Below are 24,167 nucleotides of genomic sequence, written 5' to 3'. Positions count from 1 at the left end.
AACTGAGAGGCGGGACTGGTAGTTTACAGAGCTGCTTAATTTCTGTGTTCAGTATCTGTGCAATACAGCACACTTGAGAAACTCAGGGATATTACGCTCCAGCCATGCGATACACTCTATATACATTCCTGTTATGCATCACGTATTGTGGTAAGTTAAACATATATAATTATGGTTTAATATTTACTATCTGAAGTTATTTATTATGAACAATTGAATGAAATACAAAAATGTGTATTTTGCTGTACATTACTGTATTTATAAGGACAGTTAGGCTACCTAATTAGCCCATCTGTTAGGCTAATAACGCATTTAGACATAACATTGCAATGTTTATAACTCGTATGATGCTCGTCGTATGATCAATGTCTAGACTTTAAATGAATAACAATTACTAAGAAATAGATTAGTGTTAAAATAGGTCTGGATGTCTGTTATTTTAGTTGTACTGGTCAAGGGCGCACGGACATTAGATCACGTGGAGCGCTACGATGTGGTCCGACCTCAGAGACTGACTGGTCGGGTCAAAAGAAACATTTTCTCAAACCAGGTGCTTACATCCCGTTATCTTTTCTCTATAAATATTTAATAGTGGTTCCTGTAAATTAGGGAAATACAGTATTTCAAATCCCCAATGAAGAGGGGGATGTTATAAAAAGCAGAACAGCTTTTCATTGTTGACAACTAATAAAATCTTCCCTAGGTTTATCCTGATGAGCTACAATATGTATTAACCATTTCTGGAGAGAACCACACAATTCATCTTGACAAAAATAGGTACATTATTTTTAACCATCCATTAATTAATATATGTGTTTTGGTAGCAAGTTTAGTAGCAGTTATATGACTTGTTCTGTTGTTCTTTTTATAGGCAATTAATTGGGAAGCATTACACTGAAACACACTATTCAGAAGATGGAAACCGGGTGACAACATTTCCAAATTATGAGGTATCTAAGCCTTTAAATATAATAGCCTAAATTTGTCACTTTGTGCAGATTTGTGTACAGTATTTCAAGATAAGCTCTAAACCAATACTTTTACTAATTTCAACTTCCTTTAGGACCACTGCTATTATCATGGTCATATTAAAGGCATTGAGGATTCATCCGTTAGTGTTGGAATCTGTTCTGGCATTAGGTAAGTGAGATTTCAGCATATTCCTGTTTTCTATCAGCAGTTTCTGAACTTTCTGAACTAGTTGGCAATCAATACATTTCTCAGGAAATCCAACTTCTCATTTGAGAAATTCAACATTGCTACATTTCAACAGATGTGTAATACGAATAACTGAGAAATTTGTGGTTGAAATCATTTTGAAAGCGGTCTTACATATTTAGAAATGTACCTGTCTTTTAATGGCATAGCCTCTGGTGACATTTCACCTACAAGACAATGATTAGAGTTGCTATACTGAATAGCTTACTGCCTTTTGATGTTGATTATTCATACTATATCATATAATTGGAGGAACAATGCTATTTTAATTGGGGAGAAACTAATTGTCCGTGCTTTGCAATGCAACACTCAGAAAACCGCTCGCTGATGTGTTTTTCCAGTGGCTTTGTGAGGGCTGAGCAGAAGGTCTACCTGATCGAGCCTTTAGGAGACTCTGCCGATGGGGAGCATGCTCTGTACAGGCAGGAGCACCTCAGAGCCAACAAGACCAGCTGTGGTCACTCCAACGACAGCACTGTCTATGACCACGACCAGGACCCGGCCCCCAGACTCTCAGGCCTCTTCAAGTCCAAAGGCTGGGTATGCAGTTTCTTACTACTGCTTCCTTTTATTACTTAGTTGCAACAATACACATCCAAAGATAGGGTTAATGTTTTCTACCAGTTGTATTTATCGTGTAAGGAGAGTCCAATGTTTTCTTATCTCACTTTTTTTCTTTTTTTAGAAAAGTAAACCCATCACTGGGCCTCAAAGATTTGTGGAGATGTATCTGGTGGCTGACTACACAGAGGTATGTTATGTATCAACATATACATTTTATAGTGTCTTTCTTATGTATCAACAGATTTATGGTTTATTATTTGTTTCAATGTATCAACAGATTTATGGTTTATTATTTCCTTAGATGAGCTGTAACTCAGTGAAATTGTTGCATGTTGCATTTATATTTTTGTTCAGTATATGTGTGTTGTTTTTTCAGTACAAAACATATGGAAGCGAAACCAAAGCTCGGATGCTGGAAATTGCCAATCATGTTGATAAGGTACCTTTTCAAGGAAGTAATCTACTTGTGTGTCATGTTGTATGTGAATGGCTGTATAAGCATAGTTAGGGCCAGGAGATTTTCCTGACCAGGTCCAGGCTTTAGTTATAGGTTCTTAAGATGCTATATTGAATCGCTTACTGTTATAATCAGGGCTTAGGGCCAGGAGTTTTCTCCCCTAGCTCTAGTACGTATATCTTATATTCATGAAGGAGTTATTGAAAAGACCTCTGTCTCTGCTTCCTAGTTGTATCGGCCATTGAACATCCGGATCATGCTGGTGGGGTTGGAGATGTGGACTACTAGGGATCACATTGACGTCACAGCCAGTCCTGAGAATACCCTGGATAGGTTTCTCAAGTGGCGTCAAGACGACCTTCTAAAGAGGGGAAAGCATGACAATGCCCAGTTCGTCACGTGAGTAATTAGCCTTATCTTTATTGTTCGTGTTGAGATGAAAGGAACTGGATTGCAATGAATCAAAACATTTCCATTACATTATTGTTTGGTATTACGTGCTGTAAAATGTTTCAATATAAAATGTTGTTTTTAATGCATAATATTGGAATGATGGACAAATGTCTACTTTTGTGTGGTTTGCAAAGCTAATCACGGTTCTAAAGCTTTTCCCAAACATTTTGTTGTTGTTTTCAACAGTGGTAAAGATTTCTTGGGCGATACTGTCGGACTGGCAAATAAACTTGCCATGTGCACTGGAAGTTCAGGTGCAGTCAACCAGGACCACAACAGGAACCCAATTGGCATTGCCTCGACCATCGCTCATGAAATGGGCCACAACCTGGGCATGTCCCATGATATTTCAGGCTGCACCTGTGGGACATCGCTGTACAACGACAACTGTGTCATGGCAGATCGGCTCAGGTAAATACAAAAATACATTACACATTCACTCACACATTGAGGCATTTCCTATGTTATTATGTTAGTCATTCTAAAGTGAGCCAACATTCCCACACTTTCAGGTCAGTGTACCCAGAGCTGTTCAGTGGCTGCAGTCAGGAGCAGCTGAGTGACTTCCTGGAGAGAGCCAATCCCAGCTGTCTGCTGGACACACCTGGCTCTGACAGGCTGTATGTGGGGCCTGCCTGTGGCAATGCCTTCCTGGACCCTGGAGAGGAGTGCGACTGTGGAACTGTGGAGGTAAGTCAGGCTCCGCATAGGTGCACTGGCATTGATTATATTGTCTTACAATATTCCTCTGACTCAATCAAAAGTTTGGCTTTGTTATAAGGATGACAAAACTTTGCAAAAGCTTATGAAAGGGAGACAAAATATACACATGCATGAATGCTTTGCACCGTAAATGAAATTTTATGGATGACTGACTTTTATACATTTTTCATTTGACTGGTAAGATGGAATAGTTATTTTATATTTTGTCTCGGACTGGTGTGTCTTTTGTCCCTCCCAGGAGTGTAAGAATCCCTGCTGTGACCCCTCTACCTGTCGCCTCACTGAGGGATCAAGCTGTGCTCATGGAAAATGCTGCGAAAACTGCCAAGTGCGTGCATTTTTAAATCTGGGTGCTTTATTAAACGTATGATTGAATGAGTCAGACCAGCTGGTAACATCCATCTCTGATCTCTCTCAGCTCACCAACACTCAGACAGACACACCCAACCAACTGCAACTAATAACCACCAGCAATAAATAATAACATAGCCAAAAGAGAAGTAGGGCTTGGCTCCATAAAGAACAGATGGGTGGATTGAGAAACCAGGGTTTGGATACTAGCAATAAAACCAGGAAACAGACTGATGCTCTTGTGTTTCCCTGTACTGTACTGTCCATATCTTTCCTCAATATGACAGTCGGGACTGTAAGAAGCGGGCCTAGTCAGTCATCAAATAAAATATGTACTGTATGAACCAAACTTGGCATCTAACCAATAATCATACACTTTGCTATAGTAGTAGTATCAGATTTCTAGCATACATTTTAGTTAGCGCTTTGAGCATAATGTTTGAAAAAGCACTGTACAAATAATGTAATTATTCTGATTTATTAGTTATTCATCTGTTATGAAGTTACTTACTCAACAACTGAACTATTTGTTCTCCATTCAACTTTCAGCTTAAACAGGCAGCCAGTTTGTGTAGAACAGCTTCCAGTGATTGTGATCTGGCAGAGTATTGCACTGGAACTTCAGAGCATTGCCCAGAAGATACCTTTAAGATGAACGGGAAACCTTGCAACTCTGGTCAGGGCTACTGCTACAATGGGCAATGCCCAACACTTCAGCAACACTGCAAGAGACTGTGGGGACCAGGTACTTTACTGTTTTAAATACATAGCCAATTATGTTTCTTACACTCATAGAATGAAAAACTGGATCTGTAAATTATGTATTAATTTACACTACACTAGTTATGACACAGCGTAACCATCCATAACCGTATGACGTTATTTCATTAACACAAAGCAGAACCCTTCCAGAAAATAACTACATTTACATTTTAGTCATTTAGCAGACGCTCTTATCCAGAGCAACTTACAGTTAGTGAGTGCATACATTTTTTTTCTTTTCATACTAGGCCTAGATATAATCTCATTCAGTTAGTGGAGGTTGAATGTCATATTGTGAATTGTGCAATGATGACAATCTGCAGTAAGGATCCCTGTCATATCCTGTGGAACCCAAAAGTAATATCTAATCTCTTTCTTATCTTCTAGCGGCACAAGTAGGCACGGATTCCTGCTTTAATCTAAACCTGGATGGCATTGAAGGAGCCCACTGCGGAAGGACCAAATACGGCTTTGCGCGCTGCACACCACAGTATGTCCACTCCCATCTGTCACACTGACTTCCTGTGTTTTTGACGTTTCCATTTCCTGACATTTCCCATCACAATATGACCACAATGTCCCTCCCAAGGCAATTTACAAATAATAGAAAACAGCTATTACAAGACTTCCATAAGTTTGTGTTAAGAAACACGTTGCCATAGTTTGACGTCAAATACTAAGTCATTTTATTTTCTTCTCCTAGGAATATAAAATGTGGAACGCTATTTTGCTCGGGAGGAGATGAGTATCCCATCACTGGGCAGAAGGCCATCTATACAATGAGGGGAACATGCAACATAGCAGTGGACCAGGATAAGATAAGAGCCCTCGACATGGTCCCAACAGGAACCAAATGTGGAATGAATAAGGTAAGACTGTTTCTGAATTCCAAATCATCCCTCAGGAGGGCCTATAGGAATTCATGGAATTCATATGAGTGGGCGAATGAAGTGAACAGTTCCTCTTTGTTTCCACAGGTTTGCTATGATCACAAATGCCAAGATGTCAAAGTCTATGGTCAAATGGAGGACTGTTCATCAAAATGCCACGACAATGGGGTGAGTGCATTGATTGTCGATTTTGAGTTGTTAGTAAACTTCCGCTAGAATTGTATGGACTTAGTCATCACAATCATCACTCTCTTTTGTTAGGTGTGCAACAACAAGGGACAGTGCCACTGTAGCTCAGGTTGGGCTCCACCTTACTGTGACGTCAAGTATTCAGACTTTCCTCAAGGTATGCCTCATTCACTCTGTTGTGACATGCATTGTTGTTTATGTATTTCATATGATATGTGTTACATTTTGTAAAGGTAAACCTGAACAGTTTCTAAAAATGAACATGTTAATGATTGGTTCTGTTTTGGTTTTGCAGACCAGTTTGGGGTGTTAGCTGGTGTCTCAGCAGCAATAGCTGTATTGTTGCTGCTCACTTTCCTGGTTGCAGGACTGATGTGCCGCAAGAAGGACAAGAGAGAGAACTACATTTCCAAAAGGTGAGTTTTTTTTCACCAACATTGTTTTGTGAATGCCTCTTCAGTTGTCATTTGGAATGATTTGGTACACAATCAACATATTGATGTGTTATGTATGATCTGTATTTTGAAGGAAAGTCCATTCTACCCCGGGACAGTTGAACCCAATGTTCCGGGAGAGGAGTGTGAAGGGCAATCCTCTCAGCAAGCCCCTCCAAATCAGCCAACCTACCTTCATTGAGTCATCTGCAACACAAGCCTGCACCCCTCTGTTTGTCACTGTGGTCCCTTCCAGGCCCCCTCCACAGGTGAGCTACATTACCACAACATTATCTCAACATTACCACTACTCCAGGCTGATTGATAAAGGCCTATTATGTGAAGTTACTAGTAGTATCATGCATGTTGTATGTAGTTACTATGTTACACATAACATACATACAGTTGAAGTCGGAAGTTTACATACACTTAGGTTGGAGTCATTAAAACTATTTTTTCAACCACTCCACAAATTTCTTGTTAACAAACTATCGTTTTTGCAAGTCGGTTAGGACCTCTACTTTGTGCATGACACAAGTAATTTTTCCAACAATTGTTTACAGACAGATTATTTCACTTATAATTCACTGTATCACAATTCCAGTCAGTCAGAAGTTTACATACACTAAGTTGACTGTGCCTTTAAACAGCTTGGAAAATTCCAGAAAATTATGTAATGTCTTTAGGAGCTTCTGATAGGCTAATTGACATCATTTGTGTCAATTGGGGATGTAGCTGTGGATATATTTCAAGGCCTACCTTCAAACTCAGTGCCTCTTTGCTTGACATCATGGGAAAATCAAAAGAAATCAGCCAAGACCTCAGAATAAATTTGTTAGACCTCCACAAGTCTGGTTCATCCTTGGGAACAAAATGCCTGAAAATACCACATTCATCTGTACAAACAATAGTACGCAAGTATAAACACCATGGGACCATGCAGCCACCATACCGCTCATGAAGGAGACGCGTTCTGTCTCCTAGAGATGAACGTACTTTGGTGCAAAAAGTGCAAATCAATCCCAGAACAACAGCAAAGGACCTTGTGAAGATGCTGGAAGAAACGGGTACAAAAGTATCTATATCCACAGTAAAACGAGTCCTATATCGACATAACCTGAATGGCCGCTCAGCAAGGAAGAAGCCACTGCTCCAAAACTGCCATAAAAAAGCCAGACTACGGTTTGCAACTGCACATGGAGACAAAGATTGTACTTTTTGGAGAAATATCCTCTGGTATGATGAAACAACAATAGAACTGTTTGGCCATAATGACCATCGTTATGTCAAGGAAAAAGGGGTTGGCTTGCAAGCCGAAGAACACCAATCCCAACCGTGAAGCACGGGGGTGGCAGCATCATGCTGTGGGGGTGCTTTGCTGCAGGAGAGACTGGTGCACTTCACAAAATAGATGGCATCATGAGGAAGGAAATTATGTGGATATATTGAAGCAACATCTCAAGACATCAGTCAGGAAGTTAAAGCTTGGTCGCAAATGGGTCTTCCAAATGGACAATGACCCCAAGCATACTTCCAAAGTTGTGGAAAAATGGCTTAAGGACAACAAAGTCAAGGTATTGGAGTGCCCATCACAAAGCCCTGACGTCAATCCTATAGAAAATGTGTGGGCAGAACTGAAAAGGCATGTGCGAGCAAGGAGGCCTACAAACCTGACTCAGTTACACCAGCTCCGTCAGGAGGAATGGGCCAAAATTCACCCAACTTATTGTGGGAAGCTTGTGGAAGGCTACCTGAAACGTTTGACCCAAGTTAAACAATTTAAAGGCAATGCTACCAAATACTAATTGAGTGTATGTAAACTTCTGACCCACTGGGAATGTGATGAAAGAAATAAAAGCTGAAATAAATAATTCTCTCTACTATTATTCTGACATTTCACATTCTCAAAATACATTTGTGATCCTAACTCAAATCAAATTTTATTTGCCACATGCGCCGAATACAACAGGTGTAGACATTACCGTGAAATGCTTACTTACAGCCCTTAACCAACAATGCATTTATTTTTTAATAAAAAAGTAAAATAAAACAACAACAAAAAAGTGTTTAGAAAAAAAGTAAAAGAAAATAACAGTAGGGAGGCTATATACAGGGACCTAAGACAGGTAATTTTTACTAGGTTAAATGTCAGGAATTGTGAAAAACTGAGTTTAAATGTATTTGGCTAAGGTGTATGTAAACTTCCGACTTCAACTGTATATAGTTCCTATGTGATATATATATATATATAATAATAACATGTGTGAAACGGCTGCTGAACTTGTAGAGATAGCCTGCCTAAAGTAAAATGGGTATGTTTTGGATAGACTAAGAATATTTGGAAAGAAAAATAAATGGCAACTAAATGGAGAGCAATATTTTGTCTTACAGACACCAAAGAGCTTGCCTGCAGTGCTGCCACAGTCTCGCATTGAACTGGTGAGCTATGCCAATTGAAATACTGAAACATATCATGTTACTAAACTCAGGAATCTTAGAAACGTACCTAACTTATACAAACATCTTCTTTATGCGATTTTTCATCAGACTAAACCTCTACCTCCATCAAAGCCTTTGCCGACTCTGAGTAGCAAACCGGTGAGTCATTCCAGCCATTACAATTAATAACATGTTGACATGGTATAACAACTGTAAAACAATTAACTACATGGTCACTAACAGAGTCTAATCATGAACTCATTATCAATTGGTTTATATTGTTCTGTTAGAAAATCAGGCATGTTGTTCCAGTGCCACCAGTGAAGCCCAATCCTCCCTCAGTGCCTCCAGTCAAGGCCAAAGCACCAAATGTACCCATCAAATACCCACAAGTAAGTGTTCATTTAACACACTTATTGTAGTCATGACTTGCAAATTCTTCATAGCGGTAAGATGTACTTTTTTGTCTCGTGAAAACATTGCATAGCAGGAAAGTAAAAGTAACAACAACAAAACTTTGTGTTGGTAATTCCTTAAGAAACCAGAATTGAAGGGCATGTTTCAAGATGGCCGTCTAACTGATCCCTGTGTGTTCAGCAGACCTCAGGAGGAGCAAGCCATAAGATTGCACTAAAGCCTCCCCCCATGCCACGTCGATGATGGCTGATGCATGGAGCAGTATGGTGACTCATAGGAAGACAGGCCTTTGAGGAGCCCAGTCCTTGTTTCAGACTCTAGGAGGTCCTGGATGACCGAGCCTAAAGTAAACTGTGGAGAATGTCTTTGAAGACTCAACATCAACTTGGTGATGTCTCAGAATGTGCTTCTCAACCACTGTGGAAAAGTGGTTTGGAAAATGCTGGCACATAATTGCAGATGTATTTATCATGCAGTGTTATTTTTTTCTTCAATTATTGTATGTAAAAAAAATATGTTACAGTAGACCATTCCCTTTGACATGAACCTAGCAGTTGCACTTGTTTTTATAGGTTGCCTCTGTTTGCACTTTTTATGAAGGGGAGAGCCTAAATTCTGCCTTGGAATTCTTGTACTTATGAATGTTAATTGAATGTTTCATGATCTCAAGCCAGTGTGCCTTTAAAAAAAATTGATATAAATTCTTTTTTAAAGCTATTACAAATGAATGGTACAAGTGAGAGGTACAGTGCCTTCAGAAAGTATTCACACCCCTTGACTTTTTCCACATATTGTTGTTACAAAATGTGATAAAATTTGATTTAATTTTCATTTTGTCAACAATCTACACAAATATTTTGTCAAAGTGGAAGATAAATTCTTTTTTTTTAAATTAATTTTTTATCTTGATTAGATAAGTATTCAACCTCTTGAGTCAATACATGTTAGAATCACCTTTTGCAGCGATTACATCTGTGAGTCTTTCTGGGTAATTCTAAGGGCCAGATTCCGACCAGAGTTAAGCACGTAAATAGAACGTAATTCTTTTTTCTGCACTTTTCTCTATGCGTATTCTGACCTTGAACATAAGCATGAGAATAGTGTGCTATTCATTTTGGGTAGAGATCGAGTAAATGAAGGTGTGGCAGAGGTGTGTCTACAGATATGCCGTATTCTGACCTTGACTTAATTCTCTAATAATGCCACCATCTTTACGTGCGAGGAAACATGAATAAGGTCTAGCAAACCTACCGGTTCCAAGTGGAAAAAGTATCTACTTTATTTTTTCAGATGGAAATAACACTATTCTCCATGCACTGTAATTTACAACTTGATAAGAGCTATTGATAAGCGCTAGGTAAATGAGTCATCTGTTTGGATAAGAGAATTGTAAAAACAAAAATATAAATGCAACATGCAACAATTTCAAAGATTTTACTGAGTTACAGTTCATATAAGGAAATCAGTCAATTGAAATAAATTCATTAGGCCTTAATCTATGGAACTGGAACACGCTGTTGTACACATCGATCCAGAGCATCCGAAACATGCTCAATGGGTGATATGTCTGGTGAGTATGCAGGCCATGGAAGAACTGGGACATTTTCAGCTTCCAGGAATTGTGTACAGATCCTTGCGACATGGGGCCGTGCATTATCATGCTGAAACATGAGGTGATGGCGGCAGATGAATGGCACGACAATGGGCCTCAGGATCTCATCCCGGTTCTCTGTGCATTCAAATTTCCATTGATAAAATGCAATTGTGTTCATTGTCCTTAGCTTATGCCTTCCCATACCATAACCCCAATGTCACCAAGGGGCACTCTGTTTACAATGTTGAAATCAGCAAACCGCTCACCCACACGATTTTGGGATATTTTTTTTCAGCTCATGAAACATGGGACCAACACTTTACATGTTGAGTTTATATTACACCCTACTATTTATTGTACACTGTTCTCCCTATTAATTTTATGTACACTAATCTTCCAACATTACCATGGGTTAAAGAAATGAAGTGGCAATTTTCAGAATCAAACCATCGTTTTCTTTTTTTGTGTGTGTAAAGGCTCTCCAATAGTTTTTTTTTATGATGCATACATAATTTCCTAACCCTAAATAAACTAGAATATCAGAGTATTAATTCTACCAATTGGTGCTGAAACGGAGACCAATATGCATAGATTTAGATGGCTTTCTTTCATTGATCCCTAATATTCTGAACCTGGTGTCTATATATATATATATATATATTCTATTGAGTCTGTCAACAAAATTCAAACTAAAAGGAACACCTTATTTAAAGGGATAGCTTAAGATAAATGTACTGACAACCCTACTGAATGAAAACTCCACAAGAAAATATGTTGGCCAGCAAGTGGGAGGGATTTCAGCGGTTGAATTACATTTATTCAGAGCCCGCAATGGACCAGGCCTGCAAAGCCGTTACGCACTTTCATAAGGTAAGTCTGAATACCAACTCCTGAGAAGTGCATAGGAAAGGCGTGCGTAAGAAAGGCTTAATATCCTAATACGGAATCGGGCCCGAAGAACCTTGCACACCTGGATTGTATAATATCTGCCCATTATTCTTTTTAAAAAATCTTCAAGCTGTGTCAAGTTGGTTGTTGGTCATTCCTTGACAGCCATTTTCAAGTCTTGCCATAGATTTTCAAGCCGATTTAAGTCAAAACTGTAACTAGGCCACTGAGGAACATTCAATGTCATTTTGGTAAGCAACTCTAGTGTATATTGTCCTTTTGAAAGGTGAATTTGTCTCCCAGTGTCTGTTGGAAAGCAGACTGAACCAAATTTTCCTCTAGGATTTAGCCTGTGCTTAGCTCTATTCTGTTTATTTTATCCTAAATAAAACTCCCTAGTCCTTGCTGATGACAATAATACCCATAACATGATGCAGCCACCACCATGCTTGAAAATATGAAGACTAGTACTCAGTGATGTTGCCCCAAACAACGCTTTGTATTCAGGACATAAAGTTCAATTCTTTGCCAAATTTCTTGCATTACTTTAGTGCCTTATTGCAAACAGGATGCATGTTTTGGAATATTTTTTATTCTGTACAGGCTTCCTTTTCGCTCTGTCATTTATGTTAGTATTGTGGAGTAACTACAATATCTACTATCACAGCAAAGGAGGTTGGTTGCACCTTAATTAGGTAGGATGGGCTCGTGGTAACGGCTGGAGCAGAATAAGTGGAATGGTATCAAATACAGTGGCTTGCAAAAGTATTCACTCCCCTTGGCATTTTACCTATTTAGTTGCCTTACTACCTGGAATTAAAATGGATTTTGGGGGGGTTTGTATAATTTGATTTACACAACATGCCTACCACTTTGAAGAAATAAGACAAAACAGAAAACTAGAGCGTGCATAACTATTCACCCCCCCCCCCCCCCCTCGCCAAAGTCAATACTTTGTAGAGCCAGCTTTTGCAGCAATTACAGCTGCAAGTCTTTTGGGGTATGTCTCTATAAGCTTGGCATATCTAGCCACTGGGATTTTTGCCCATTCTTCAAGGCAAAACTGCTCCAGCTCCTTCAAGTTGGATGGGTTCCGCTGGTGTACAGCAATCTTTTAGTCATACCACAGATTCTCAATTGGATTGAGGTCTGGGCCATTCCAAGACATTTAAATGTTTCCCCTTAAACCACTCGAGTGTTGCTTTAGCAGTATGCTTAGGGTCATTGTCCTGCTGGAAGGTGAACCTCCGTCCCAGTCTCAAATCTCTGGAAGAGTGAAACAGGTTTCCCTCAAGAATTTCCTTGTATTTAGCGCCATCCATCATTCCTTCAATTCTGACCAGTTTCCCAGTCCCTGCCGATGAAGAACATGATGGGATGGTGTCCTTGGGGTGAGGAGAGGTGTTGGGTTTACGCCAGACATAGCGTTTTCCTTGATGGCCAAAAAGCTCAATTTTAGTCTCATCTGACCAGAGTAACTTCTTCTATATGTTTGGGGAGTCTCTCACATGCCTTTTGGCAAACACCAAATGTGTTTGCTTATTTTGTTCTTTAAGCAATGGCTTTTTTCTGGCCACTCTTCCGTAAAGCCCAGTTCTGTGGCGTGTACGGCTTAAAGTGGTCCTCCAATCTCCGCTGTGGAGCTTTGCAGCACCTTCAGGGTTATCTTTGGTATTTTTGTTGCCTCTCTAATTAATGCCCTCCTTGCCTGGTCTGTGAGTTTTGGTGGGCACGGCCCTCTCTTGGCAGGTTTGTTGTGGTGCCATATTCTTTCCATTTAATTTAATAATGGATTTAATGATGCTCCGTGGGATGTTCTAAGTTTCTGATAATTTTTTATAACCCAACCCTGATCTGTACTTCTCCACAACTTTGTCCCTGACCTGTTTGGAGAGCTCCTTGGTCTTCATGGTGCCGCTTGCTTGGTGGTGCCCCTTGCTTAGTGGTGTTGCAGACTATGGGGCCTTTCAGAACAGGTGTATATATACTGAGATCATGTGACACTTAGATTGCACACAGGTGGACTTTATTTACATTTTACATTTTAGTCATTTAGCAGACGCTCTTATCCAGAGCGACTTACAGTTAGTGCATACATTATTCTTTTTTTTTTTTTTCATACTGGCCCCCCGTGGGAATCGAACCCACAACCCTGGCGTTGCAAACGCCATGCTCTACCAACTGAGCTACATCCCTGCCGGCCATTCCCTCCCCTACCCTGGACCAATTGTGCGCCGCCCCATGGGTCTCCCGGTCGGCTACGACAGAGCCTGGATTCAAACCAGGATCTCTAGTGGCACAGCTAGCACTGCAATGCAGTGCCTTAGACCACTGCGCCACTCGGGAGTTATACAAAATAGTCCAGTTTTTAACTAATTATGTGACTTCTGAAGGTAATTGGTTGTACCAGATCTTTATTTAGGGGCTTCATAGCAAAGGGGGTGAATAGATATGCATGCACCACCTTTCCATTATTTATTTTTTAGAATTCTTTGAAACAAGTATTTTTTTTAATTTCACTTCACCAATTTGGACTATTTTGTGTATGTCCATTACATGAATACAAATACAAATCCAGTTGTAATGCAACAAAATAGGAAAAACGCCAAGGGGGATGAATACTTTTGCAAGGCACTGTACATCAAACACATGGTTTCCATGTGTTTGATGCCATTCCATTTGCTCCGTTCCAACCATTATTATTAGCCGTCCTCTCCTCAGCAGCCTCCAATGTATCTTTTACCCATCTACCAATATGTGCCCTTCTTTGCGAACCATTGGAAAACATCACTGGTCTTTGTGGTTGAAACTGCTTGAAATTCACTGTTCAACTGAGGGACCTTACAGATAATTGTATGTGTGGGGTACAGAGCTGGGGTAGTCATTTAAAAATCATGCTAACCTCATAAGGATCAGACCCTTTTTTTCAATTTTCGCCTAAAATGACATACCCAAATCTAACTGCCTGTAGCTCGGGACCTGAAGCAAGGGTATGCATATTATTGATACCATTTGAAAGGAAACACTTTGAAGTTTGTGGACATATGAAATTAATGTAGAAGAATATAACACATTAGATCTGGTAAAAGATAATACAAACAAAAAAACGTGTTTTCTATTTATTATTTTTTTCCATCTTTGAAATGCAAGAGAAAGGCCACAATATAATATTGCAGTTTAGGCGCACTAGATGGAAGCAGTGTGTGTGCAGAGTTTCAGATTGATCCAGCGAAGCATTGCAATACTGGACTATTTTGTATCAAGTCTGCCCAAATGTGCCGAATTGGTCAATTGATACACTTTCAAGTACATAACTATAGAGAACATACAAAAATTATATGGTAATACAAAATGTAAGTTTACACACTCCCAGGAATGTCATACATGATGGATCATTAGCTTATACACTAACTTTCACACATCTAGATCGCCGGGCGGGGTGGGTGTGGAGCCAGAGACAGCAAGGGTTCAAACTGTAGAACCCAGTTCCTACATTTGAATATAAAAATGGGGATTTTATCAAACAAAACTATGCTACATTTTATCTCTGGGACCCTCAGGATGACAAATCAGAGCAAGATTACTGAATGTACGGAGGACGCACGGCTCTCAACCTTCGCCTCTCCCGAGTCCGTACGGGAGTTGCAGCGATGGGACAAGACTTTGGATACCACGAAATTGGGGAGAAAAAGCCCCCCCCCAAAAAAAATAAAATAGGTTACTGAATGTAAGTACATTATTTACCTTCAGAGGTGAATGTATCAAACCAGTTGCCGTGATAAGTTTGTTGTTGTTGTGCACTCTCCTCAAACAATAGCATGGTATTTTTTCACTGTAATAGCTGCTGTAAATTGGACAGTGCAGTTAGATTAACAAGAATGTAAGCTTTCTGCCCATATAAGACATGTCTATGTCCTGGAAAGTTTGTACTTACAACAGTCATGCTAATCACATTAGCGCACGTTAGCTCAACTGTCCCGTATATGGGACACCGATCCCGTAGAGGTTAAACACTTATTGCACATAGAGCGTAGAAAATGCTCTCATTTTCTCACACTTTTTAGTTAACAAAAAAGGGAAATTAAAAGGGAAAGTTAACTGTTCCTTTAATTGCTTAGCTGTAGAGATGTATAGAGATCCCAACATATCAGTCTTCAATGGCGCTGCCCATGTTAGACAGGCTTTTGGGTACTAGAGATCTCTATACATCTCTATGCTCTGAGCGCACCTGCAACCCATTCACTTGTTAAATACCTGAGTTCCTTTGTTTTTCAGTTCAGTACCAAACAATCCAGGCAGTTGTAAAGAACCTCTCCAGTATTATCCATTTTATTTCTGTTATCTGTGCATGTGTAACACAAACTATTTTTAACATTCTACTTTCTTTTTCGTGTGTGTATAGATGCACATTTTAAGATGTACTGTGTATAGTTAGTGGTATAAGGTTTGACAAGTGATATATTTATGATCCAAGATAAGATAATGTGAATTCTTTATGTAACATTTCCTAATGCAGATATATTTTACTTTCTATTTCCTGTTTATCATTTAGCACACATACACAAGTCAATGGAAATTACGATGGAATATGTTTGATTGGAGAAAATCAACGGGAGCATAGACCCTCTAAAACGCAACCTCAAGTCTCTCTCCCTATCCTTGTCCTCTAACTGGGACACCTGCACCTGTATCAGCTCCTATCTCACCCAGTGCATTCAAAATAGGAAACCTCCCGCCGGATATGGAGCGGAACACCGGCGTTCCCATGGATGGGGACCTCAATTCCTCCACCCTCAATGGCCAACCTGGGCCTGGCACATGTGAGATGCAAGCAAATGGAACCTTCACTGTCTCAGGAGGGGCTTACAGGAGTAGGCAAAGCACCACAACCTGTCATGTTGTTATTCTCCTCTGCCAGTGAGTCAGAGGGGGAGTCACAGGTTCAAGATCCGGATCAGGAGGAGATGCCGGTTCAAGATGAGGAGTCAGAGAAGTGTGAGGTTCAAGATCCAGCTGGATCACATGATCAGTTACCATCACCCCGACCTCATTCACCATCACTTTATCGGCCTCTTCCTACACCCGGCCCAAAACCACCTCCTCGTCCACAGACTAGTGGGGTTCAAACACCACCCTCTCCTGCGCCACGCCCGGCTCCAAAACCTCCTCAGCCACCGCAGACCATTGGGGTCCAAAGTCAAACCCCACCTCTACCATTACCTCCCAGCAAATTTCCGAACCAACCTCAGCCGACTAGCCGTGGGGTCCAAACCCCACCTCAACCGGTGCTTCCAAGCAGGGTTCTGGACTCACTTCCAATGATAAATTGGTGAGCTACCCCAGCCTTCCCTGCTTTCCTGGGTTCCAAACCCACCTAAACCTTCTGGGCCACGCCCACCAGAAGAATGCCAGGGGGCCCAGTCTGGCCTTGGCTCTGATCCACCAGCACAGCTATCCTCCCGGCCTTCCACTCAGCAACTGACAGGGGTGGAGCACCCTAGCCCCTTTCTCTCACTATCGCTACCACAGCCAGACAATGGGGCCAACATGATGGAGCTCCTTGTGGTATACCCAGACCTAAGCTGCCTTACTTCAAACATTGGAAAGGGAGTGCTTTCATCCTCTTGAAGATGGCGCTAGACAGGCTCCTAGGTAACCATGGTCACCTCTCAAAGCAGTACAAGTTTCAAGTGCTCCTGGATCGTCTGAAACTTCCTAGTGCACAGAAACGTTGAGAACTGCTTGACTTGTGGTATCTTAAGAGATGGAGTAGGCCAAACCTATACCCTCCAGAACCTGTCTGACTGGTTGCAGGTGAAAGCAAGGGCCAAAAGACGATCCCAGACAGCTTCTGTTCTCTACCAGGACAAGAGGGAGGTTAACTGGAAATAACCACGGCCCCCTGGGTACCACCAACATGTTCCTGACCAGTGAACGTGACAAATAAGCCAGTTACAGCTCTCCTTGTGGTAAGCAGCATCAATCAAACCAGAACAAGCCCAATAATTAAATTATATTGTCCTTACTGTGAAGGGGAAGAACACTTCCTAGACTCATGTCCTGAGTTCAAGCAGCTCTCGAGGGAGAAGGTCAGGGATTGGTCTCAGTTAAAGGCCTCTGCTGGAGGTGTGCCCCCCCCCCCCACCCCACCCCCATGTAACACCTGCAAGGAGTTACACCTCACCTTGCTACATGAGGTCATACCTCTTACCGCAAGAGCACAGGAGCGTCCTTATGGTCAGCACCAACAAAGCGGAGTCAGGGGTCTTCAACCTTGACCACCCAAACCGCTCACCACGAGTGACGTTAAAAGTGGTCACTCATCCTACATGGTGAGGAGGCGATGGAGACATATGCCATTCTTGATGATAGCTCTGAACGTTCCATTCTCCCTGCTGCTGCCTATTGCCTTGGGTTACAGTAGAGGGTGAACCAGAGGTACTGAGCCTTCGAACTATACATCAAGATGTATGCCAAGTAAGCAGAACTTCTGTGGCAGTCACCATATCCCCTGAAAGAGACAGCGGCACCCGGTATCAAGTCCAAAATGCTTTCACAGTGGACAGTCTCAGCCTAGCTGAGCACACCTCCCCCTCTGACATGCTTCAGAGGAGGTACCCACACCTGAAGGCCTTGCCACTTCCACAGGGAACAGTCTCTATTGCTCATAGGTTCTGACCATCCACACCTGCTGGTCCCCATCAAGCCAGTCCATATTGGCCCTCTGGGAGGCCCTGTCGCTGTCCACCTTGCTTGGTTTGGTTGTGCAGGGCCCGGTAAGCATGATGCCACACACAGAAGTCCAGCAATGCCTATTCACTACCATTGCTTCCCCAGCCACTGAACTCCTGAAGAATGTAGAGAAGCTATGGCAAGTGGACACATTCCTCCATCAAGATGAAAAGGAAGTCATACGTTCCAAACAAGATCAGTGTACCTTGAATCTCCTGGAGGAAAAGACCACAAGAATCTTGGTGGATGGGATCCAGAGATATGCAACGCCTCTACTCAGGGCCCCCAAGAGCCCACAGCTTCATACTACAAAACGAGCAGTGATGCCTTCCCTTCGTGGCATTGCGCGTTGGTTGCTAAAGAACCCAAGGCTGGCCGACGTCCACAATCAGGAGATCTAGAAGCTCCTGATTGCTGAGGAAGGATCCCTGGAATCCTGGTACCTGCCACACCACCTTGTTGACCAACACAGTGGCAAATGCAGACTAGTGTTCAACTGCTCCTATCAGCACAACGGTAAGATCCTGAACGAATGCCAACCACCAGGACCAACACTTGGCTGTTCCCTGCTCGGAGTGCTCCTCAGGTTTGGGCAACACACAGTGGCTATAAGTGGCGATGTCAAAGGCATGTTGCACCAGGTGCGCCTTCTCCCCTCTGACAAGTCACTCCTCAGGTTCATTTGGAGGGATTTGGACTGAAAAGCAGAGCCCAGCACCTATGAATGGCAGGTCCAACCCTTCGGAACGGCATGTAGTCCTTGCTGTGCCATCTATGCCCTCCAGAAACATGCTCGGGACCACCATGATGGCAACACTGATGTTCAGGAGTTGGTCGAGCAGGCCTTCTATGTTGACAACTGTCTCAAGTCTACCCACAGAGACAGAGGGAAAGTCGTTGGCGGACAGGCTGCTGCCTCTTAGTCGGGGGCGTTTCGAGTTCAGGCAATGGGCCAGTAATATACCCTCTTTTGTGGAACCCCTTCCTCCAGAAGCGAGGTCTGAGAGCAGTGAGCTATGGCTCTCCTAGACCACCATCGATCCACAAGAACCAACTCTGGGACTGCGCTGGAGCTGTCAGCCAGACACCCTCGGCTACAAACATCAACCTGTCAGAGGAGAAGAGGAACCAACCCTGAGGGTCATTTACACAATGCTGGCCAGCCAATATGATCCCTGAGGCTACATCCTCTTTCACAACCCAGGGGAAGGTTCTTGTACAGGACCTCTGGTGCAGCAAGAGGGGCTGGGACGACCCCATACAGCCTGACTTCCTGATGGACAGATGGAAGACATGGGAAAGTGAGCTCTCAGACCTCTCCAACATAACCATGCCCTGATGCTATGTGCCCCCAAGGGCAGACAACGAGATGGTAGAATGTGAACTGCACACTTTCTGTGACTCATCAGAGCGAGTGTATGGGACTGTAACTTCTCTCCGTACCCAGGACTCCCAAGGCCACATCCGTCTCCAAACAGTCATCTCACTCTCTCACCTGAGTTCAACCTGGCTCCTGGTGAAGAGGACCCTCCAAGGCCCCTTCCTGTGGTGTGCAGGCCAACTCCACCTTATCCTCCAGTGACGGGGGTCAGATCCTCAGTGTTCCGATAGATGGAAAACCATACCTCCTTCCTCCAATTGCCATTCAGGCACGCCGCCCTCCTCCAGAACCACCACCTATGGTGCTCCATGGGGCGACAGTACCACTCCCCTTCATCATCCTCCTGCCTGATCAGACCCAGTCACTCCCAACTTGCTCCTCTTGAGGCGGCACAACAGTTCTCTGCCTCAAGCTATCTATCCTGACAGTAGCCAAGTCCTGGCTGAACACTTCTGGGAAAATATCAAAATGTACCTCAGACCGGTGGCCCATATGATTCCCTTGCCTGAGGTCAAGGATGACCCAGATTAAAGCAGGCTGCTTGGAGAGCGTTTCAGCAGCAAGAGCAAAACCAGTAGAGACCGTTTTTGGGGGCGGCTGTAGAAAAGGCTCTTATTTTTCTCACTTTTTAGTTAACTGCCCATTTGAATTTCACTTTTTGGTTAAATGTTCCTTTTAATTGCTGGCGCCTCTGAGCCATGGAGATCTATAGAGATCCCAATGTATCATTCTAACATGGCGCTGCCCATGTTATACAGGCTTTTGGGCACTAGAGATCTCTATGCTCTGAGCACACCTGCAACCTATTCACTTGTTAAATACTTGAGGTTTATTAGTTCAGTGCCAAACAATCCGAGAGAGGTCCAGTTGCGACATCATCTCTCAGAGCAGTCATCTCTCAGGGTCTCTATGCTGTCACCTACTGATATGTCATCTCTCAGTGTAGTGCATCTCTCAGGAAAAGTAGAGGGTTTTGAAGGGTGCCACTCAAGACGTCGTTTGGGTTATCGGACGTTAGTCATGGTCTGCAGAGATGACAATAAGGAATTTCAGTTACGTAAAAAAAAAAATCCCTCACTGTGGGCTGTGCCTTTGTACATTACCTACCGGTAGCCATATATGTAACGTTCAGTTTTTCGTAAATGCTAGCTAACGTTAGCTACCTTAACTTATAAAAAATGCATTAATTTTACAATGTATTATTGAATATTTGAAATAATAATAATTGAAATATCAAGTCACAGCGGTTCTAGTAGCTATGGAATTCCAGCGCTACTAGTGTTGACTCCTTTCGAAATCCCCACTTCTCCTTATGTGGTTCCTTTCGAAACGCCCACTCCTTTCAACACCCCGCACTTTCCCTGAGGGATGACTGCACTGAGAGATGACATCAGTACGTGGCAGCATAGAGACCCTGAGGGATGACTGCTCTGATAGATGACATCAGTAAGTGGCAGCATAGAGACCCTGAGAGATGACATCAGTAAGTGGCAGCATAGAGACCCTGAGGGATGACTGCTCTGAGAGATGACATCAGTAAGTGGCAGCATAGAGACCCTGAGGGATGACTGCTCTGAGAGATGACATCAGTAAGTGGCAGCATAGAGACCCTGAGGGATGACTGCTCTGAGAGATGACATCAGTACGTGGCAGCATAGAGACCCTGAGGGATGACTGCTCTGAGAGATGACATCAGTAAGTGGCAGCATAGAGGCCCTGAGGGATGACTGCTCTGAGAGATGACATCAGTAAGTGGCAGCATAGAGACCCTGAGGGATGACTGCTCTGAGAGATGACATCAGTACGTGGCAGCATAGAGACCCTGAGGGATGACTGCTCTGAGAGATGACATCAGCAAGTGGCAGCATAGAGACCCTGAGGGATGACTGCTCTGAGAGATGACATCAGTACGTGGCAGCATAGAGACCCTGAGGGATGACTGCTCTGAGAGATGACACCAGTACGTGGCAGCATAGAGACCCTGAGGGATGACTGCTCTGAGAGATGACACCAGTACGTGGCAGCATAGAGACCCTGAGGGATGACTGCTCTGAGAGATGACATCAGTAAGTGGCAGCATAGAGACCCTGAGGGATGACTGCTCTGAGAGATGACATCAGTACGTGGCAGCATAGAGACCCTGAGGGATGACTGCTCTGAGAGATGACATCAGTACGTGGCAGCATAGAGACCCTGAGGGATGACTGCTCTGAGAGATGACATCAGTACGTGGCAGCATAGAGACCCTGAGGGATGACTGCTCTGAGAGCTGACATCAGTAAGTGGCAGCATAGAGACCCTGAGAGATGACTGCTCTGAGAGATGACACTCTATTGAACAATCCAGGCAGTTGTAAATAACCTCCAGCATTATCCATTTGATTTTGGTTATCTGTGTCCAATACCCAAACGTGAGTGACCCAAAGTTTGTATAGATGCACATGTTAAGATGCGCTGTGTATAATTAGTGGTGAAAAGTTATATGTTTATGATCCAAGATATGATCATGTGAATTCTTTATGTAACATTTCCTAATGCAGATATGTTTTGCTTTCTATTTATCATTTAGCATGGACACACACCTCAATGGAAATTAGGATGGAATGTTTGATTTGAGAAAATAAATGGGAGGGTAGACTCCACATCGTCTCTCCCTCTATTCTTATTTTAGTACTTTTTATCCCCAAGTCTTGTCCCATCGCTGTAACTTCCCTACGGACTCGGGAGAGGTGAAGGTCGAGAGCCATGCGTCCTCCGAAACACGACCCTACCATGCCACACTGCTTCTTGACACATTGCTCGCTTAACCCGGTAGCCAGCCGCATCAATGTGTCAGAGGAAACACCGTCCAGCTGGCGACCGAAGTCAGCTTGCAGGCGCCCGGCCCGCTAGAGCGCGGTGGGATAAGGAAATCCCGGCTGGCCAAACCCTCCCCTAACCCGGACGACGCTGGACCAATTGTGCGCCGCCTCATTGGTCTCCCGGTCACAGCCTGGGATCGAACCCGGTTCTGTAGTGACGCCTCAAGCACTGCGATGCAATGCCTTAGACCACTGCGCCACTCGGGAGGCCCCTCTCGCCCTATTGTTGAACTCTAACTGGGACACCTGCACCTATATCATTCCTACCTCACCCAGTGCATTCAAAATAGGCAACCTCACTTAACATAGAGTCCATGCAACTTATTATGTGACTTGTTAAGCACATTTTTACTCCTGAACTTATTTAGGCTTGCCATAACAAAAGGGTTAAAGTTGCAATATGCAGAAATCGCTCTGCCTTTGCCTAAATTCTAATTTCAGTTTCTGACAAAACAAGCAATGTATAGACTCATTGTACCATCTAAACCGCTGTGAAATATATTTTCAATAACCAAAAATATTGTATTTTCAGCTGTTTGAAGCTGGCGTACAAAACCGAAAGTAATGAGAATGACAGATCTATAACTCACATTTCTATGTGAATTTGGTCAGGTCACCCCAAAAGTTACATATTGCAGCCCTAAATACTTTGAGTCAAGACATTTCAGCTTTTCATATTACCTTAATATGTAAACACTTCTAAAAAACATTCCACTTCGACATGACTCCGAGTGGCGCAGTGGTCTAAGGAACTGCATCACAGCGCTAGCTGTGCCACTAGAGATCCTGGTTCGTATCCAGTCTCTGTCGTAGCCAGCTGCGACCGGGAGACCCATGGGGCGGCGCACAATTGGCCCAGCGTCCTCCAGGGTAGGGGAGGGAATGGCCGGCAGGGATGTAGCTCAGTTGGTAGAGCATGGCGTTTGCAACGCCAGGGTTGTGGTTTCGATTCCCACGGGGGGCCAGTATATAAAAATTAAATAACGTATGCACTCACTAACTGTAAGTCGCTCTGGATAAGAGCGTCTGCAAAAAAAATGACAAAAAAAATAAATAAATGGGGTATTGCTGTGTAGATCAGGCTGTAACAACAATGTGGAAAAAGTCCAGGGGTGTGAATACTTTCTGAAGGCACTATAGGCGTAATACTGTACTGTATTCTATGTGCTTATTTTGATGTGTGCAATGCAATGCATCTTTGCTCTTTAAATAGCCTAGGAAACTGTTGGTTGTAATACAAATAAAATGTGCCTAAATGAATCCATAGTTGTTTCTTAGCTTTATCAGACACCGTGGTCCAACTAAACAACTCATCTCAGCCCAGCAGTATTACAGAGAAAAAGAGGAGCATACTCTTTGTATTAAAGCAAATAGATGTTTACATAAACTCAGCAAAAAAAGAAACGTCCCTTTTTCAAGGCCCTTTCTTTCAAAGATAATTAGTACAAATCCAAATAACCTCACATATCTTCATTGTAAAGGGTTTAAACACTGTTTCCCATGCTTTTCAACCAACCATAAACAATTAATGAACATGCACCTGTGGAACGGTCGTTAAGACACTAACAGCTTAAGGACGGTAGGCAATTAAGGTCACAGTTATGAAAACTTAGTACACCAAAGAGGCCTTTCTACTGACTCTGAAAAACACAAAAATAAAGTTGCCCAGGGTCCCTGCTCATCTGCATGAACGTGCCTTAGGCATGCTGCAAGGAGGCATGAAGACTGCAGATGTGGCCAGGGCAATAAATTGCAATGTCCGTACTGTGAGACTTATAAGACAGCGCTACAGGGAGACAGGACGGACAGCTGATC

General features: G+C 42.8%; 1 protein-coding gene across 4 annotated transcripts; it reads left to right on the top strand.

Moving 5' to 3' along the window:
* The first annotated feature begins 25 nt into the window (after positions 1-25).
* LOC311101058 (zinc metalloproteinase-disintegrin-like batroxstatin-2) lies at positions 26-9,855 on the top strand. Of its 4 annotated transcripts, none has more exons than XM_084142095.1 (23): positions 26-150; positions 444-550; positions 704-777; positions 872-950; positions 1,064-1,140; positions 1,560-1,758; positions 1,904-1,969; positions 2,159-2,221; positions 2,469-2,638; positions 2,879-3,103; positions 3,205-3,382; positions 3,654-3,743; positions 4,316-4,511; positions 4,916-5,018; positions 5,232-5,397; positions 5,506-5,586; positions 5,680-5,764; positions 5,903-6,023; positions 6,136-6,310; positions 8,433-8,480; positions 8,589-8,639; positions 8,771-8,872; positions 9,081-9,855. In XM_084142095.1, the coding sequence occupies exons 1-23, from the start codon at positions 105-107 to the stop codon at positions 9,138-9,140; spliced, it is 2,562 nt and encodes an 853-aa protein (XP_083998221.1). In that variant the 5' UTR covers positions 26-104; the 3' UTR covers positions 9,141-9,855. The 4 variants fall into 4 exon arrangements, with proteins under 4 accessions (XP_083998221.1, XP_083998223.1, XP_083998222.1 ...); XM_084142097.1 differs by having other exon boundaries at positions 1,532-1,758; XM_084142096.1 differs by having other exon boundaries at positions 1,532-1,758; positions 9,078-9,855.
* Positions 9,856-24,167: the final 14,312 nt, after the last annotated feature.

The sequence above is a fragment of the Coregonus lavaretus genome, assembly GCF_964263955.1.
Source record: "Coregonus lavaretus genome assembly, chromosome: 25".
NCBI classification, from domain to species: domain Eukaryota; kingdom Metazoa; phylum Chordata; class Actinopteri; order Salmoniformes; family Salmonidae; genus Coregonus; species Coregonus lavaretus.
The sequence above is the reverse complement of the archived record's forward strand: the minus strand, read 5'-3'. Positions and strand labels throughout refer to the sequence as shown.

Excerpts from the sequence above, each read along its gene's own strand:
- LOC311101058 (XM_084142094.1), top strand. The coding sequence starts at position 105 with ATGCGATACACTCTATATACATTCCTGTTATGCATCACGTATTGTG. Across the intron at positions 778-871 it reads ATTCATCTTGACAAAAATAG|GCAATTAATTGGGAAGCATT; the intron begins GTACATTATTTT and ends TTCTTTTTATAG. Across the intron at positions 5,765-5,902 it reads GTATTCAGACTTTCCTCAAG|ACCAGTTTGGGGTGTTAGCT; the intron begins GTATGCCTCATT and ends TTGGTTTTGCAG.